General features: G+C 38.9%; 2 protein-coding genes across 2 annotated transcripts in view; one reads left to right on the plus strand and one right to left on the minus strand.

The window, feature by feature from the left end:
- LOC138327704 (uncharacterized) overlaps positions 1 to 18,361 on the minus strand; it is a 108,578-nt gene that overhangs the window by 2,306 nt on the left and 87,911 nt on the right. Inside the window, 5 exon segments of the mRNA XM_069274014.1 lie at positions 7,542 to 7,697; positions 13,177 to 13,312; positions 14,741 to 14,914; positions 17,502 to 17,702; positions 18,002 to 18,246. Of these exon segments, the coding sequence (XP_069130115.1) occupies positions 7,542 to 7,697; positions 13,177 to 13,312; positions 14,741 to 14,914; positions 17,502 to 17,702; positions 18,002 to 18,246 (912 nt within the window).
- Positions 170 to 18,053, plus strand: LOC138327703 (uncharacterized). Its single transcript, XM_069274012.1, has 2 exons — positions 170 to 1,219; positions 17,978 to 18,053. Exons 1-2 carry the CDS (start codon positions 604 to 606, stop codon positions 18,007 to 18,009), a joined length of 648 nt encoding a protein of 215 aa, XP_069130113.1. The 5' UTR covers positions 170 to 603; the 3' UTR covers positions 18,010 to 18,053.

Here is an 18,361-nt window from a genome sequence, read left to right on the forward strand (position 1 = left end):
AATCTGTGAAGTAATTTAAGAGAAGTTTGCACAACAAAGTTGTGTCCACAGACAGACAGACAGATGCATGGACATTTGGACAACTCAATACCAGTATACCTCCCTTAGCTTTGCTGCGGAGGTATGATCATATGCAACATGCAATATATTCCGTGTTCATCGCAAATTTAATCAAAATTTATGTATTTATACATAAATGCCGTTTATGAACAGAGACGATCTAGTCTGAGCTATTCACTGTCAGCTAAGCTAGTCTACATACTATATACACATATACAGCATGGGTAGTATAGTTATAAATAGTACAACATGTACAGTGACCAGTCAGATGTGCGGCGATTGGTCAGTACGGTCACGTGACTGGTCAGTCTCTTCAGCAGTTTTCTTCAGTATAGATAGACAAGATTGGCGCCAAGTAATTCTTCAGTAATTCTTCATCTTCGTTTAACGTTTTGTGGACTTCTTTTTCAACCAGAACATTTACAATACGTGTCAAGAACCTATGTTTATTTAGTGGATGTTTTCAGTGTGTGCAACTATGTAAATTAAGTGCTTATATTGCCTAAATTTATAAGACTTTGGGACTACGGTCGATCGTAAACAATGGCGGACAGAAGAACAAACAAACGACGACGGACAGAAACTTCTACTCCATATGACATGGAAAATCCGAACAACTGGACGGTTGATATTCTACGTAAAAAACTCGAAGAGATGGGTATTTGGACTCCAAGTTCCATGTCGAAAGCAAATTTAAAAGTGTTGTTTATTGAGAACTCGAAACAAAGACGAACACCAGCACAGACGAACACGCTAAACGTGGTCGCCAATACAGCGAATGAAACAAATCAACGACGAACCAGTAGGTTTAATAGAACAATCGCATCGACAAACGCGAACAACATCGATCACGACGTCCGTCCGGAAACCATGCTTAGGCCAAATGTAGATTTAACTAGGGCGGAAATCGATGATCAGTCACCGGAACAACAGAGTGCGCGCGCAGACAATATGGCGGCCCCCATGCAGAATCACAGCGGCGTGATTCAACAGCTGCAAACTACGATCAACTTGCTGCTTACTCGGGAGATGCAAAGAGAGACTGTTGCTCACGATGTTTCAGACAACAACAACAAGTTAGATGCTGCCATGGCTAGGTTGTCGGGCACTCAGGATGCCTCAGGAAGCCAACGTGATCTACATCACAGCTCAGATTCAGGTGCGTACTCTCAGCCGTCAAACGGTATACCACCCGATTCTCTCCCTCCTATGGACATAATTTCCGACAACATTAGGAAACAAATTGTAGAGGGTAGGGACGTTAATTTAGCGTCGTTGTTAATCCCGGACTTCGACGTGGCTAAAGATCGCGTTATACACACTGAGGGGGTTCAGTTCAACGTCAAAGTCCCTACTGACCCACGTCTCAATAGAACATTGACTATAAGTGAGTTTATCACGGCGTTCAACAAATATAAACGCGTGATGTGTGAAAGACACCCTAACAGAAGGGTGGAATTAGACAGATATGAAGAGACAATTATTGAGATTTACAACCTGTATGGCTCAAAGTTTTACGAATACCACAAGAACTTCTCGGCCAGGAGCGCATATGCATTACACCATTTGAATTTGAAAGTTAATTGGGCCCTGAAAGACAATCAGCTTTTAACTATGTTGATGGCAGGGGCCAAAACGTTTGCTTGTGCATGTGGGTCAAGCACACACACACAACCCCTTTTTGTCCGATCTCGCTTGGTAATTCTATACAAACCAAATTTCCATCACAGGGAAATCAGCAAAATCAAATGTCTCGTAGTCATCAAGTGTTGACCGATCAACACACAACCACACCCCGAGGTGGAGATATGGATCGATACGGCAGATCGAGAGTTGTCGCGGAGGGCATTGAACTATGCAATAATTTTAATAGTGGGAAATGTTTCAGAGCTACGTGCCGGTACGGCCATGCCTGTAAACTATGTAGGAATGGAGCCCATCCTGCAGTGTCTTGCCCACAGAAGAAACGGTGACTGGAGGGTAATGAACAGTTAGAATCAAATAATACAGACTTTGGACTCTCTTCAACCGCTACCACTCCAATTAATGTCATTAAACTCAGAGAGAAGAACTCTCTAATCACCCAGACAGAGATTGGGTTAATTATCTCTGCTCAGGTTTAGAATTAGGCTTCGATACGAAGATAAGATCGTGTTTAGAATTACAGACTAAAGAATGTAAAAATTTGAAATCAGCTATTCAGGAAGCTTCTACCGTGACAGAATTAATTCAAAAAGAAATAAGTAAAGGTTTCTTGGCAGGACCTTTCCAGCAGCCACCGTTCAACAGCTATCGAGTCAGTCCCATAGGCCTAGCAACGGGTAAATACTCTGGCAAAAAACGGCTCATAGTAGATTTGTCTGCTCCCCATGAGGATGAACTAAACCCAAGTGTTAACGAGCTCATTAACAAGGAGGAGTGTTCTCTTTCTTATGTCAAGATTGATGACGCTATTAATGTTATTAAAAACATAGGACCCGGGGCAGTGATGTGTAAAACTGATATTTCAGACGCGTTCAAACCTGATTCCGATTCATCCGTCACAATGGCATCTTTTTTGTGTGAAATGGGACAATCAGTATTATTATTACAAACGTCTTGCTTTTGGATATAGTCCATGTATTTAGGGGTATTTCAGCTGCGGAACATCTTCAATTTGGGCATTTTACATCATTTGTAATTCGTAAGTCCCCCAAGAATTTGTTTATCTTATAATCTTATACAATTGACTCTCTTCAGTACATGGCTTGGCTTACACATTTTCACACTAGCTACAATCACATAACTATTAATTAAGAATAGAATAGATATTAAGTCTAAGTATCTGTAGGCCGGGTCATTTGCTGGAGAGTCAACACCACAGCTGTTATATCCCCTCAGCCCAAAATGTAAGTTTTGAATAAATGTTATTAGTTTTGTACAGTACATTTTGCTTTTGAGTCGTTTGTTCATAAATCAAAATTTATGTATTTATACATAAATGCCGTTTATGAACAGAGACGATCTAGTCTGAGCTATTCACTGTCAGCTAAGCTAGTCTACATACTATATACACATATACAGCATGGGTAGTATAGTTATAAATAGTACAACATGTACAGTGACCAGTCAGATGTGCGGCGATTGGTCAGTACAGTCACGTGACTGGTCAGTCTCTTCAGCAGTTTTCTTCAGTATAGATAGACAAGATTGGCGCCAAGTAATTCTTCACCGCCACCACCCCACCACACGACCATTTCAGGTGATGCAAGGGTTTATGACAGTTGTGTTTCAAAATTCAATAAGGCGTTTAAGTGAGTAAACACTTGCCAGCTGTTTCCGAGCATGGACAAATCGTTACCTTCCCCCTTCCATTATGGGAGTTAGGGTTTAGGCACCCCGCTCTGCAGCAAAATATTCCTTTTGTTATGGGGCATTTTACATCATTTGTAATTCGTAAGTCCCCCAAGAATTTGTTTATCTTATAATCTTATACAATTGACTCTCTTCAGTACATGGCTTGGCTTACACATTTTCACACTAGCTACAATCACATAACTATTAATTAAGAATAGAATAGATATTAAGTCTAAGTATCTGTAGGCCGGGTCATTTGCTGGAGAGTCAACACCACAGCTGTTATATCCCCTCAGCCCAAAATGTAAGTTTTGAATAAATGTTATTAGTTTTGTACAGTACATTTTGCTTTTGAGTCGTTTGTTCATAAAACACCAATAACGCTATACTATAGCTATGTCTGTTATAAAGGCAGAGACTCGTCATCTTGAGAATTTAAAGAGAATTTAAAAAGAGCTAGAGTAATTGTTTGAACACAAGCGTTTATTCAATATTGGGTTGAATACGCCGGTCAGTTGATAGACCATTGCCCTGTAATGAATCAAGCTCAACTGATCTTAGAATTGCAATACAACCAAGCAGATGACATAAGTTGTGTGAAAGTCATGATATATTAATGAGTGAAATATTATTTAAGGAAAATTCTGATCATATTGATCCAGAGACTGACTTGATTATATGTGTCATGATATATATATGATTATAGATGATCAGATCTAAAATGAACATGGATGGTTGGCTGGTGGCTTTAATTAACATCCTATTACCAGCTATGATCATTAAAGGATAGCCTTATTTGTATGCAATCTATTATGTGAAGTATGTGTGAGTTTTGGGAGACTGCAGTATGCTTGCAGGATGTCACTTTGTGTTGCGTTACAATGTGTTATGAGAAGTAAGTGTGAGTTTTGGGAGACTGCAGTATGCTTGCAGCATGTCACTTTGTGTTGCGTTACAATGTGTCGTGTGAAGTATGTGTGAGTTTTGGGAGACTGCAGTATGCTTGCAGCATGTCACTTTGTGTTGTGTTACAATGTGTTGTGTGAAGTATTTGTGAGTTTTTGGAGACTGCAGTATGCTTGCAGCATGTCACTTTGTGTTGTGTTACAATGTGTTGTGTGAGTTTTGGGAGACTGCAGTATGCTTGCAGGATGTCACTTTGTGTTGCGTTACAATGTGTTGTGTGAGTTTTGGGAGACTGCAGTATGCTTGCAGCATGACACCTTGTGTTGCGTTACAATGTGTTGTATGAAGTGTGTGAGAGTTTTGTGAGACTGCAGTATGCTTGCAGCATGTCACTTTGTGTTGTGTTACAATGTGTTGTGTGAAGTATGTGTGAGTTTTTGGAGACTGCAGTATGCTTGCAGCATGTCACCTTGTGTTGGGTTACAATGTGTTGTGTGAAGTGTGTGAGAGTTTTGTGAGACTGCAGTATGCTTGCAGCATGTCACTTTGTGTTGCGTTACAATGTGTTGTGTGAAGTATGTGTGAGTTTTGTGAGACTGCAGTATGCTTGCAGCATGTCACTTTGTGTTGTGTTACAATGTGTTGTGTGAAGTATGTGTGAGTTTTTGGAGACTGCAGTATGCTTGCAGCATGACACCTTGTGTTGCGTTACAATGTGTTGTGTGAAGTATGTGTGAGTTTTTGTGAGACTGCAGTATGCTTGCAGCATGTCACTTAGTGTTGTGTTACAATGTGTTGTGTGAAGTATGTGTGAGTTTTGGGAGACTGCAGTATGCTTGCAGCATGTCACTTTGTGTTGTGTTACAATGTGTTGTGTGAAGTATGTGTGAGTTTTTGGAGACTGCAGTATGCTTGCAGCATGACACCTTGTGTTGGGTTACAATGTGTTGTATGAAGAGTGTGAGAGTTTTGTGAGACTGCAGTATGCTTGCAGCATGTCACTTTGTGTTGTGTTACAATGTGTTGTGTGAAGTATGTGTGAGTTTTGGGAGACTGCAGTATGCTTGCAGCATGTCACTTTGTGTTGTGTTACAATGTGTTGTGTGAAGTATGTGTGAGTTTTGGGAGACTGCAGTATGCTTGCAGGTTGTCACTTTGTGTTGCATTACAATGTGTTGTGTGAAATATGTGTGAGTTTTGGGAGACTGCAGTATGCTTGCAGCATGTCACTTTGTGTTGCGTTACAATGTGTTGTGTGAAGTATGTGTGAGTTTTGGGAGACTGCAGTATGCTTGCAGCATGTCACTTTGTGTTGCGTTACAATGTGTTGTGTGAAGTATGTGTGAGTTTTGGGAGACTGCAGTATGCTTGCAGCATGTCACTTTGTGTTGTGTTACAATGTGTTGTGTGAAGTATGTGTGAGTTTTGGGAGACTGCAGTATGCTTGCAGCATGTCACTTTGTGTTGCGTTACAATGTGTTGTGTGAAGTATGTGTGAGTTTTGGGAGACTGCAGTATGCTTGCAGCATGTCACTTTGTGTTGTGTTACAATGTGTAGTGTGAAGTATGTGTGAGTTTTGGGAGACTGCAGTATGCTTGCAGCATGTCACTTTGTGTTGCATTACAATGTGCTATGTGAAGTATGTGTGAGTTTTGGGAGACTGCAGTATGTTTGCAGCATGTCACTTAGTGTTGCGTTACAATGTGCTATGTGAAGTATATGTGAGTTCGGGCCAGATGAGCTAAAAATATATGCAATTTTTGATTGGCTATCCCCCAAAAAAAGGCTAAGACTGTTTCATGATTGTCAAGAACTCAAACCCGGACCTCCAGACATTAACGAGATGCTCTACCGGTTTAGCTAACTGATGTTGACTCTGTCTAACTCCGCCACATTCCTCCCTCATTCTCCAACTCTTTGCTCCAGAAGACGTATCTAATCAAAAGTATCCCCTGCTAGGGGTATTTACAAAATTGCTCAAAATAACGGTTGAGGCAAGCTCACCAAGTTTGTAACTGGAGTGGAGTAATGAAGCGGCCTGACTGATCAAGCTCAAACCAACGAACCAAAACACAAACCAGACCCTCAATCTATAAATCAAGCTTCCTGGTCAATGTTCATTGACCTGTGGTTGTCATTGTGATGTGTATCAAAGTAAGAGTTTATGAGATCACTAAACGCTGTTCACTAGTAACTGTTCAGCATGTATCACCTGTACATGTACCACTGATTTAACCCTAGCAATACAAAATTTTGTTAATGTACAGTGTATATACACATGTGAAACACTCCATTTGTTGATTACATTCAAAATTTATGATGATTATGTAATATATGTACATGTATATATAGCTGTATACAGACAAAACCCCATGCACATGTACATTTGACAGATCGCCAGGCAGTATGTATACCCATGCCCTGTGCTCGCACATGCACGTTTCCATTCAATGTCGCAGCAAACATTGTAACATATGCAATACGAAATGCTAAGTCATGTGCCGTACCTGGGCAGTTTGATTGACAGCTGGTGATCTGTCAATTTCATGATCCTCACAATCAATGCTATTAGGCAGGGATATATACATACTCATACATAGCATGATAATGTAATACATTAAGCGTCAAAACACCAACGTTTAATTCCTCAAGCCAAGTGATGTATTCCATGATGTATTTGCGAGACCATGTAATGGCCTAATTTGTGCGGCCTTTCTGAATTTAGGATCAATGGCCCACTTGAATGACTTATAACTTATTTTAGAAACAATAACACATTTATATGATTGGAGACCTACTTTTATGACCAATCAATGGCCTACTAAAATAGCAATGACTTATATTTAAGTGACCAATGATTTGAATTATGACCAATCACCTATTTTTATGATCAATGACCTAATGAAATGTCCAACAACACCTTGGTACTATCTTCATGACCAATCATCTATTTGTATAGGTTGAATGACCTACTTCAATGACCAATGACCTATTTGTATGATCATGCAATTACCAAATTTATGACTAATGACCTATTTTTGTATGATCAATGACCTACTTGAAGGATTAATGAACTATTTATGTGACCAATAATCTTTATGTGGGTGACCTATTTGTATCATCAACCTGCTTGTAAGATCAGTGAACTATCTATGAAATTAATGAGCTATTTTCATAATCAATGACCTAATTCACATGACCTAATTTTTGACCTATGACCTATTTTTAAGTGACCTACCTGTTGATTGATGACATTGTGGATTGCTGTAGGCGTGGTTGAGAATTGCACGCTCCCTCATGTCTCGGGGTTTCTTTGGGGACAGGGATTTAGGAAGCAGGCTTGTTTGGGATAGACTTGGTACACGAACACCAACCGTAGTGAAATCAACATTATCTGCAAACACGGTTAGGTGATTAGAGGTCAAACTATAGGATCACAGCAAATCAAAACAGTTGTAGCATAAAGGATCACAGCAAATCAAAACAGTTGTAACAATGTCTTGCTGGTAGCATTCAAATCATATGAAATTCAAACTTGTAACTTTAATCTAGACCTAAATGGTACTTCAGCTTTAACAATAAAATTCAAACTTGTAACTTTTATCTAGACCTAAATGTAATAGCTTTAACAATGAAATTCAAACTTGTAACTTTTATCTAGACCTAAATGTACTGGCTTCAACAATGAAATTCAAACTTGTAACTTTTATCTAGACCTAAATGTACTGGCTTTAACAATGAAATTCAAACTTGTAACTTTTATCTAGACCTTAATGTACTGGCTTCAACAATGAAATTCAAACTTGTAACTTTTATCTAGACCTAAATGTACTACGTGATAACTTACAATACCTTGATCAGTAGCACAACTTCCAGTGATAACTTACTATACCTTGTTTTTTATTTTTTTTTTTTTTTTTCTTTTTTTTTTATTTTTTTTTTTCACATAGCACACCTTCCACGTGATAGCCTACAATACCTTGATCAGTATGCACAACTTCCAGTGATAACTTACAATACCTTGATCAGCAACAACAACTTCCAGTGATAACAACAATACCTTGATTAAGTCAGCACAACTTTTACCAGTGATAACCTCACAATACCTTGATCAGTAGCACAACTTACAGTGATAACATTACAATACCTTGATCAGCAGTCATAACTTCCAGTGATAACTTACAATACCTTTATCAGCAGCAGCATAACTTCCAGTTGATAACTAACAATACCTTGAATCAGTAGCACAACTTCCAGTGATAACTTACAATACCTTGATCAGTAGCACAACTTCCAGTGATAACTTACAATACCTTGATCAGTAGCACAACTTCGAGTGATAACTTACTATACCTAAATGATAAGTAGCATAACTTCCAGTGATAACTTACTATACCTTGATAAGTAGCATAAACTTCCAGTGATAACTAAACAATACCTTGATCAGTAGCACAAACTTCCAGTGATAACTTACAATACCTTGAATCAGTAGCACAACTTCCAGTGATAACTTAAAATACCTTGATAAGTAGCATAACTTCCAGTGATAACTTAAAAATACCTTGATCAGTAGCAATAACTTCCATGATGATAACTCACAATACCTTGATCAGTAGCATAACTTCCTGTGATAAACTCACAATACCTTGATCAGCAGCACAGACTTCCAGTGATAACTAACAATACCTTGATCAGTAGCACAACTTCCATGTGATAACCATACAATGAAATTTTTTGAGTGACCTTCAGCATGGCACTGAACTTCCAGTGATAAACTAACATCTATACCTTGATCAGCATTTACAAAACTTCAGTGATAACTTACAATACCTTGATCAGTAGCACAACTTTCCAGTGATAACTTACAATAACTTGATCAGCAGCACAACTTCCAGTGATAACTAACAATACCTTGATCAGCAGCACAACTTCCAGTGATAACTAACAATACCTTGATCAGTAGCACAACTTCCACAGTGATAACTTACAATACCTTGATCAGTAGCACAACTTCCAGTGATAACTTAATATACCTTGATTTCAGTAGGCATAACTAACTTCCAATTTATAACTTACAATACCTTGATCAGCAGCATAACTTCCCAATGATAACTTACAAGTACCTTGATCAGAAGCACAACTTCCAGTGATAACTAACACATACCTTGATCAGTAGCACAACTCCCAGTGATAACTTACTATACCTTGATCAGCAGCACAACTTTCCAGTGATAACTTTACAATACCTTGATCAGTAGCACACAACTTCCAGTGATAAAACTTACAATACCTTGATCAGGCAACACAACTTCCAGTGATAACTTACAATACCATGATCAGTAGCACAACTTCCAGTGAATAACTTACAATACCTTGATCAGCAGCACAAACTTCCAGTGATAACTATACAATACCTTGATCAGTAGCACAACTTCCAGTGGATAACCTACAATACTTTGATCAGTAGCACAAACTTCCAGTGATAACCTACAATACCTTGATCAGTAGCACAACTTTCCAGGTGGAAGAAATTCTCTTTGTTTTTATTGTTCCTGGTCATTTAAGGCTGTAGCTAGCTAGCCTTAAAAAATCCCAGAAGTGTTTGAATTGATTTTTTTTTATTTCTATTTTCCTTTTTAAATTACTTAAATGTATATCAAACATGTCATTATTAGGTGTCTCAAAGCACCAATTAGTTTAATTGGTATACTGTGTTAATTCACTACAAATTTTTGCGAAGATTTAAATTAAATTTTTTGCGATACACCACATTTTAAACATGAATTCAAATTTTCCACAAATAATTATTTTAAAAAGATAATTTACGGGACATGTAAATACACCTTCACAGACCTTTTATATTGATGAATATGTTGATAATGACATGGACACAAAATAAAGTATACACTACAATTAAGTATTAGCTTCAGTAATACCGTCAAATCTTGTTAGTTGAATCTCAATATCAAGTTATAAAATAAGATTGGTTTACTTAAATGTAAAAGTTTGGTCAAGGCAAGCTGACTTACTTTAAAGTACTTTAAATTAAATCAAGTTACATTGTCTACACAAGTTAAAGTTATTGGGGTTCAGAAGACAACCAAATACATTCCCATACAGTCCCAATCTAAACAAGATATTATAAGTACATATTTATAAGAATAACATTAACTGTATTGTACTTTTACTAGTCAACGCCTAAACCTGCCTATATTATTAGGCTTTTTTTTTTTTTTTTTTTTTTATTTTTTTTTTCGCCTAATATATAGTCAGCTCGCGGTACCTCTTAAAAAAAACCATGTGTAGTTGAAAGATAAACAAAATTCTACCGTGTATATGCTACATGTATATGCAACGTGAATATCGCGAAAGTGATGCGGTACCAGCAATAGTCGTGTTCAATTTGAATATTTGACATCATGTCGTGTATGTCAACCATAATTTCACTATAAAAACTCTAACTGGCTAGCATTTTGTTTATCTTTTAACTACACGTGGTTTTTTAAAAATAAAACCGGAAGCGAAGTTGATTGGCTGCCGTTTGCTCTACTAAATGTGTATACGGCGGCCATTACAAATGTGTGAAATAGAAGGGTCTCGGAAGTATTTCATTGTGCAGAGTTGTTTAATTTCATAAATGGGATGTAACATGGGGGCAGTGGAGTACATAAGATCCCAATATATAGGTATGTGTACGTTTTCCCGGCATTGCATGGACGATATATTAGAAATATGCCGCTGACGTAGCGTAGGCCAAATCTGGCCTACGATTTCACATTTTTAAGAGGTACCCCGCGAGCTGACTATATATATTAAGCAAAAAAAAACAAAAAAACAAGAGGCCCATGGGCCTTAGCGGTCACCTGAGTTCAGACACAGAATGAAACAAAGACATGCATATAAACACTACAAATATATATTGGCCCATCAGGCCCTTGAAGTCAGTCAGTGATTTTATAAATTTTTAATCTATGAAGATTATTTGGTTCCATCAAATCTGTGAATTCAGGAGAAAGATTTTTGAAATGTTATCCATTTTGACCCCTTTTGGCCCCACCCCCCTCTCGCCCCTGGGAGTCGGCTAGGACCAATATGGATATGATGTTAAATGCTATCTCAGGCTAATAATTCTAACCCAGATTGACTAATTTCCTATGAAAAACTAAGCAAATAATGTTCCTAAATGTGTTTTTCCTATATAAACTATACTAAATTTGACCCCCTCCCTAGGGGAAAATCTGAGATCCCAGGGCCATGAAATTCACAAATTTTTGTAAAGGGCCTTAAGACCTTCCAATCTATCAAGAGTATCTGGTTCCATCAAATCTGTGAATTCAAAAAGAAGATTTTTGAAATTACCATTTTGACCCCTTTTGGCTCCGCCCCTCTGGCCCCTGGGGGTCAGCCATGACCAGTATGGATATGATGTTTAAAATGCTATTTCAGGCTAATAATTCTAACCCTATGAAAAATAGGCAAATAATGTTCATAAATGTGTTTTTCCTATATAAACTAAAGTAAACTTGACCCCCTCACCAGGGGGAAACATGAGACCCCAGGGTCATATTATTCACAATTTTTGTAAAGGACTTTTAAGACCTTTCCATCTATGCAGAGTATTTGATTCTACCATTTCCAGTATTTAAGAAGAAGATTTTTAAAGTTTTAGCCTATTTGCCCCCGCCCCTCTGCCCCGAGGGGGTTGACCAGGACCAATATAGATATGATATTAAAATGTTATCTCATGCTTATAATTCTAAACAAGTTTGACTCATTTCGTATTAAAATTGAGCAAAAAATACTCATAAAATGTGTTTTCACTATATAAACTATAGTAAACTTGACCCCCTCCCCAGGGGGAAACGTTAGACCCCAGGGTCATATAATTCGCAATTTTGGTAAAGGACCTCAAGACCTTTCCATCTATGAAGAGTATGTGATTCTACCACTTCCAGAATTTCAGAAGAAGATTTTTGAAGTATATAGCCTATTTGACCCCTTTTGACCCCGCCCTAAGGCCCCTGGGGGTCAGTCATGGAAAATTGGTTAATAGGATTCAATGGCAATCTCATACTAATAATTCTGACAATATTTGACTCATTTCCTATTACAAATGATCAAATAATACTCAAAAATGTGTTTTCCCTATATAAACTATAGTAAACTTAACCCCCTCCCCAGGGGGGAAACCTGAGACCCCAGGGTCATATAATTCACAATTTTTGTAAAGGACCTTATGACCTTTCTATCTATGAAGAGTATTTAATTCATTCATCACATCTGTTTGTGGAGAAGAAGATTTTTGAAATTTTAGTCAATTTTACCCCTTTTGGCCCCTCCCATAGCTCCCTGGGGGGTGGGGACCATATAATTCACAATTTTGATTGGCCTTATGCCTTAGATGGTTTGTGCAAAATTTCATTGAAATTGCTTCGGCAGTTTTTGAGAAGAAGTCGAAAATGTAAATTGTTTACGGACATACGACGCACGACGCAAGACGGACGACGACGGACAAAAGGCAATTAGAATAGGTCACTTGAGACTTCGTCTCAGGTGACCTAAAAATTAAAAAAAGCCTAATAATATAGGCAGGTTTAGTGGACTAGTACAATGCACGTGTGGCAAAATTTAAAGGCTTCCAATGGCTTTCCAGTAATTTTTTAAAGTTTTACATCAATTAAAAGGTTAATATATTTTAAAAAAAATTTATTTAAGAATTTCACATTTCAAATTTATTTTCACCATTTTATGTCACTTCCAAGCATTTTGTTTCCTGAAGTTCACCTCTTTTTTTTTTTTTTGGGGAGGGAGGGTGTGTGTGTGTTAAATCCTTTTCCAACCTGTGCATAACTGCTGGTCTGATTGATATGTACCTGTAACAGTATGCAGAAGGGAGTGGTCCTCCACCATGGTGTGGGTATTCACTGTAGGGAAGTACTCGATATTCTTCCAGTGACGCTCCAGGGCTGGACCCCAGTTAGATTCCGAATGACAGCTCTTCTTTAACCGCTGTATATAAATACAAGCTTCAGAGTTATTCTCTAAGACGTGAAATATTCAAATGTTCATTAAAAAGTATTGATTCTATAAACTTACTAAAATCAGTCGACATAGGTACACAAAATAATTTTTCAGACAAGCATTTGTGAGCTTTGAATCTTTTTAGGATTGTATAAGCTTAATGTATATTAGTAATTAATCCCACAAAAAGGAACTCAAGACTTGTACCTGTAGAAATGTGCCCTCCCTGATGATAATTTGGAACAATCCACACGCAGGTACGACAGTCTACCCTAACCCTTATCTGTAGAAATGAGCCCTCCTTGATGATTTGGAACAGTCCACACACAGGAATAACAGCCTACCCTATCCCTTACCTGTAGAAATGAGCCCTCCCTGGTGCTGATTTGGAACAATCCACACACAGGTATGACAGCCTTCCCTAAAACATACCTGTAGAAATGAGGCCTTCTTGATGATTTGGAACAATCCACACACTGGTATAGCAGCCTACCCTAACCCTTACCTGTAGAAATGAGCTCCCCCGGTGATGATTTGGAATATCCACACACAGGTATGACAGCCTACCCTAAAACTTACCTGTAGAAATGAGCTCTCCCTGATGATGATTTGGAACAATCCACACACAGGTATGACAGCCTACCCTAAAACTTACCTGTAGAAATGTGCCCTCCCTCTTGATGATTTGGAACAATCCACACACAGGTATGACAGCCTACCCTAACCCTTACCTGTAGAAATGAGCTCTCCCTGTTGATGATTTGGAACAATCCACACACAGGTATGACAGCCTACCCTAAAACTTACCTGTAGAAATGAGCTCTCCCTGATGATGATTTGGAACAATCCACACACAGGTATGACAGCCTGACCTAACCCTTACCTGTAGAAATGAGCCCTCCCTGTTGATGATTTGGAACATCCACACACAGGAATAACAGCCTATCCTAACCCTTACCTGTAGAAATGAACCCTCCCAGATGATGATTTGGAACATCCAGACACAGGAATAACAGCCTAACCTAACGCTTACCTGTAGAAATGAGCTCTCCCTGATGCTGATTTGGAACAATCCACACACAGGTATGACAGCCTGACCTAACCCTTACCTGTAGAAATGAGCTCTCCCTGGTGATGATTTGGAACATCCACACACAGGTATGACAGCCTACCCTAACCCTTACCTGTAGCAATGAGCTCTCCCTGATGCTGATTTGAAACAATCCATACAGAGGTATGATAGCCTGACCTAACCCTTAACTGTAGAAATGTGCCCTCCCTGGTGATGATTTGGAACAATTCCCACACAGGTATGACAGCCTGACCTAACCATTACCTGTAGAAATGAGCCCTCCCTGATGCTGATTTGAAACAATCCATACACAGGTATGACAGCCTACCCTCATTCACCCTTACCTGTAGAAATGAGCCCTCCCTGATGATGATTTGGAACAATCCACACACAGGTATGGCTAGGACAGGAGTGAGAGTGATAATGAATCCAATGATCTCGGCCCAGTCAGGGTAGGCTTCGGTCTCGTACTTTTTTGAAAGAGGTTCATACCCGATCACAGAGAATATCAAAATAAACTGAAACAAAAACAAATCATGATTATGAAAATGTTGGAAATAACTTATTTTTCGTTAAAGTATTGGGAAAATAAAATAAAATACAAGAGATCCCAGAGGGATCTTGGCGCCCACCAAAGATTGATCTATGTCTGACAAATGAAAGAGGGATCTTTTCTCTGCTTTTCAAACTTACACTTCTTTTTTCTGCTTTTCAAACTTTAAACTATCAAAATCCAAGATGGTGGTCGCAAAATGCAATAGGCAGAACTAGGGTCCTAGAGGAACCTACATATGATATTTGAGAACAATCCCTTCAATCTTTCTGAGAAATGTAACAAACTTAACTATCAAAATCCAAGATTACCTGACGGCCATCTTGTTGACCAATCAGTCCCAAAATGCAATATGCACAACTGGGGTCCTAGGGGAACCTACATATGAAATTTGAGAAAGATCCCTTTGCTTTCTGAGAATTAGCCGTAACAAACTTTAACTATCAAAATCCAAGATGGCTGCTGGTCGGCCATCTTGTTGACCGATCAGTCCCAAAATGTAATATGCACAACTGGGGTCCTAGGGGAACCTACATATGAAATTTGAGAAAGATCCCTTCAGTGCTTTCTGAGAAATAGCGGTAACAAACTTTAACTATCAAAATCCAAGATGGCTACCTGGCGGCCATCTTGTTGACTGATCAGTCCCAAAATGCAATATGCACTACTGGGATCCTAGGGGAACCTACATATCAAATTTGAGAACAATCCCTTCAATACTTTCTGTGAAATAGCCGTAACAAACTTTAACTATCAAAATCCAAGATGGCTGCTGGTCGGCCATCTTGTTGACCGATCAGTCCCAAAATGCAATATGCACAACTGGGGTCTTAGGGGAACCAACATATTAAAATTTGAGAAAGATCCCTTCAGTACTTTCTGAGAATTAGCGGTAACAAACTTTAACTATCAAAATCCAAGATGGCTGCTGGTCGGCCATCTTGTTGACCGATCAGTCCCAAAATGCAATATGCACAACTAGGGTCCTACGGGAACCTACATATGAAATTTGAGAAAGATCCCTTCAATACTTTATGAGAAATAGCGGTAACAAACTTTAACTATCAAAATCTAAGATGGCTGCCTGGCGGCCATCTTGTTGACCGATCAGTCCCAAAATACAATATGCACAACTAGGGTCCTAGGGGAACCTACATATGAAATTTGAGAAAGATCCCTTCAGTGCTTTCTGAGAAATAGCGGTAACAAACTTTAACTATCAAAATCCAAGATGGCTACCTGGCGGCCATCTTGTTGACTGATCAGTCCCAAAATGCAATATGCACTACTGGGATCCTAGGGGAACCTACATATCAAATTTGAGAACAATCCCTTCAATACTTTCTGTGAAATAGCCGTAACAAACTTTAACTATCAAAATCCAAGATGGCTGCTGGTCGGCCATCTTGTTGACCGATCAGTCCCAAAATGCAATATGCACAACTGGGGTCTTAGGGGAACCAACATATTAAAATTTGAGAAAGATCTCTTCAGTACTTTCTGAGAATTAGCGGTAACAAACTTTAACTATCAAAATCCAAGATGGCTGCTGGTCGGCCATCTTGTTGACCGATCAGTCCCAAAATGCAATATGCACAACTAGGGTCCTACGGGAACCTACATATGAAATTTGAGAAAGATCCCTTCAATACTTTATGAGAAATAGCGGTAACAAACTTTAACTATCAAAATCTAAGATGGCTGCCTGGCGGCCATCTTGTTGACCGATCAGTCCCAAAATACAATATGCACAACTAGGGTCCTAGGGGAACCTACATATGAAATTTGAGAAAGATCCCTTCAGTACTTTCTGAGAAATAGCGGTAACAAACTTTAACTATCAAAATCCAAGATGGCTACCTGGCGGCCATCTTGTTGACCGATCAGTCCCAAAATGCAATATGCACTACAAGGGTCCTAGGGGAACCTACATATGAAATTTGAGAAAGATCCCTTCAGTACTTTCTGAGAATTAGCCGTAACAAACTTTAACTATCAAAATCCAAGATGGCGGCTGGTCGGCCATCTTGTTGACCGATCAGTCCCAAAATGCAATATGCACAACTAGGGTCCTAGGGGAACCTACATATGAAATTTGAGAAAGATCCCTTCAGTACTTTCGGAGAAATAGCGGTAACAAACTTTAACTATCAAAATCCAAGATGGCCGCCTGTCGGCCATCTTGTTGACCGATCAGTCCTAAAATACAATATGCACAACTAAGGTCCTAGGGGAACCTACATATGAAATTTGAGAAAGATCCCTTCAGTACTTTTAGAGAAATAGCGGTAACAAGAATTGTTAACGGACGGACGGACGGACGGACCACGGACGAAAGGCGATTTGAATAGCCCACCATCTGATGATGGTGGGCTAAAAACATGGTTCTGTCAAATGGACTTGAAATATTTTAAGAAATTAACCTCAACCTGCGTGGAGGATTTGACTGTCAACCATCATGCGGCTTGCTCCTATATATTACACCTTATAGCAATAAACAGCCATAGGATTAGTCAGGAAAATATGGAAAACAATGAGAGATATGTACTTACAACAATTATAAGAGGTGTCATGACACACCACATAGCTTGCCACCAGTAACTAACACTGCGTCCAACCATGTGTTTGATGTCCCGAGAGAACTGCTTCACACCGTATACCCAGCCGATGGCCACACACGCGAAGATTCCGTTGATCAGGGTCGGGAACCCAGCGGCGTACTCATCCATTAACTGGAGGACATACATACCACCCTAAATAGACAAGGGAGGAAATCTCTCATAACCTCTGTATAAAGGCCACCTGTTGTATAGAACCACTGTCTTGGGGTTACCCATACTTAGTCAATTTCAGCACTATGACCTCTGTATTGCTGTTGTAGGGTATACATGTATATAAAGATAATTTTTGACCCTTAGGTAGTCTTTATAGACAGGTTTGACTTTTATTTAATTGAACATCGATAGGGTGCATGAAACTATTGAGATATTTATTGAACAAGACTAATTATTGTATTTTTAAATCGTAGATGTGTCATCAATTTACTTCTTACCTGTGTAGTAAGAGGAAGTCCCAACAGAAACAAAAATGTACATAAAAGGGAGACAATGAGGACCCGTCGTCGCCGTAGTAACGTGATATTTTCATCGATGATAGCAGTGATGACGGTCTCAATGTTGACGAATTGTGTACTTAGCCCTAACATAACGATCATTAGGAAAAACAGCAGAGACCACACCGGGGCTGCCGGGAAGAAAGACATGGCAGCAGGATTAACAATGAAGGTCAGTCCGATACCTGTGATCAAAGTAAAGTATCACAATTAGTTTTTGTTCTCGGTTCGGAAACGTATAGTTACATATTTCATGATCTATTCGCATTTATTTTAATACCGAGTACCAATTTTTTTCAC

This window comes from Argopecten irradians, chromosome 7 (assembly GCF_041381155.1).
Source record: "Argopecten irradians isolate NY chromosome 7, Ai_NY, whole genome shotgun sequence".
Lineage (NCBI taxonomy): Eukaryota > Metazoa > Mollusca > Bivalvia > Pectinida > Pectinidae > Argopecten > Argopecten irradians.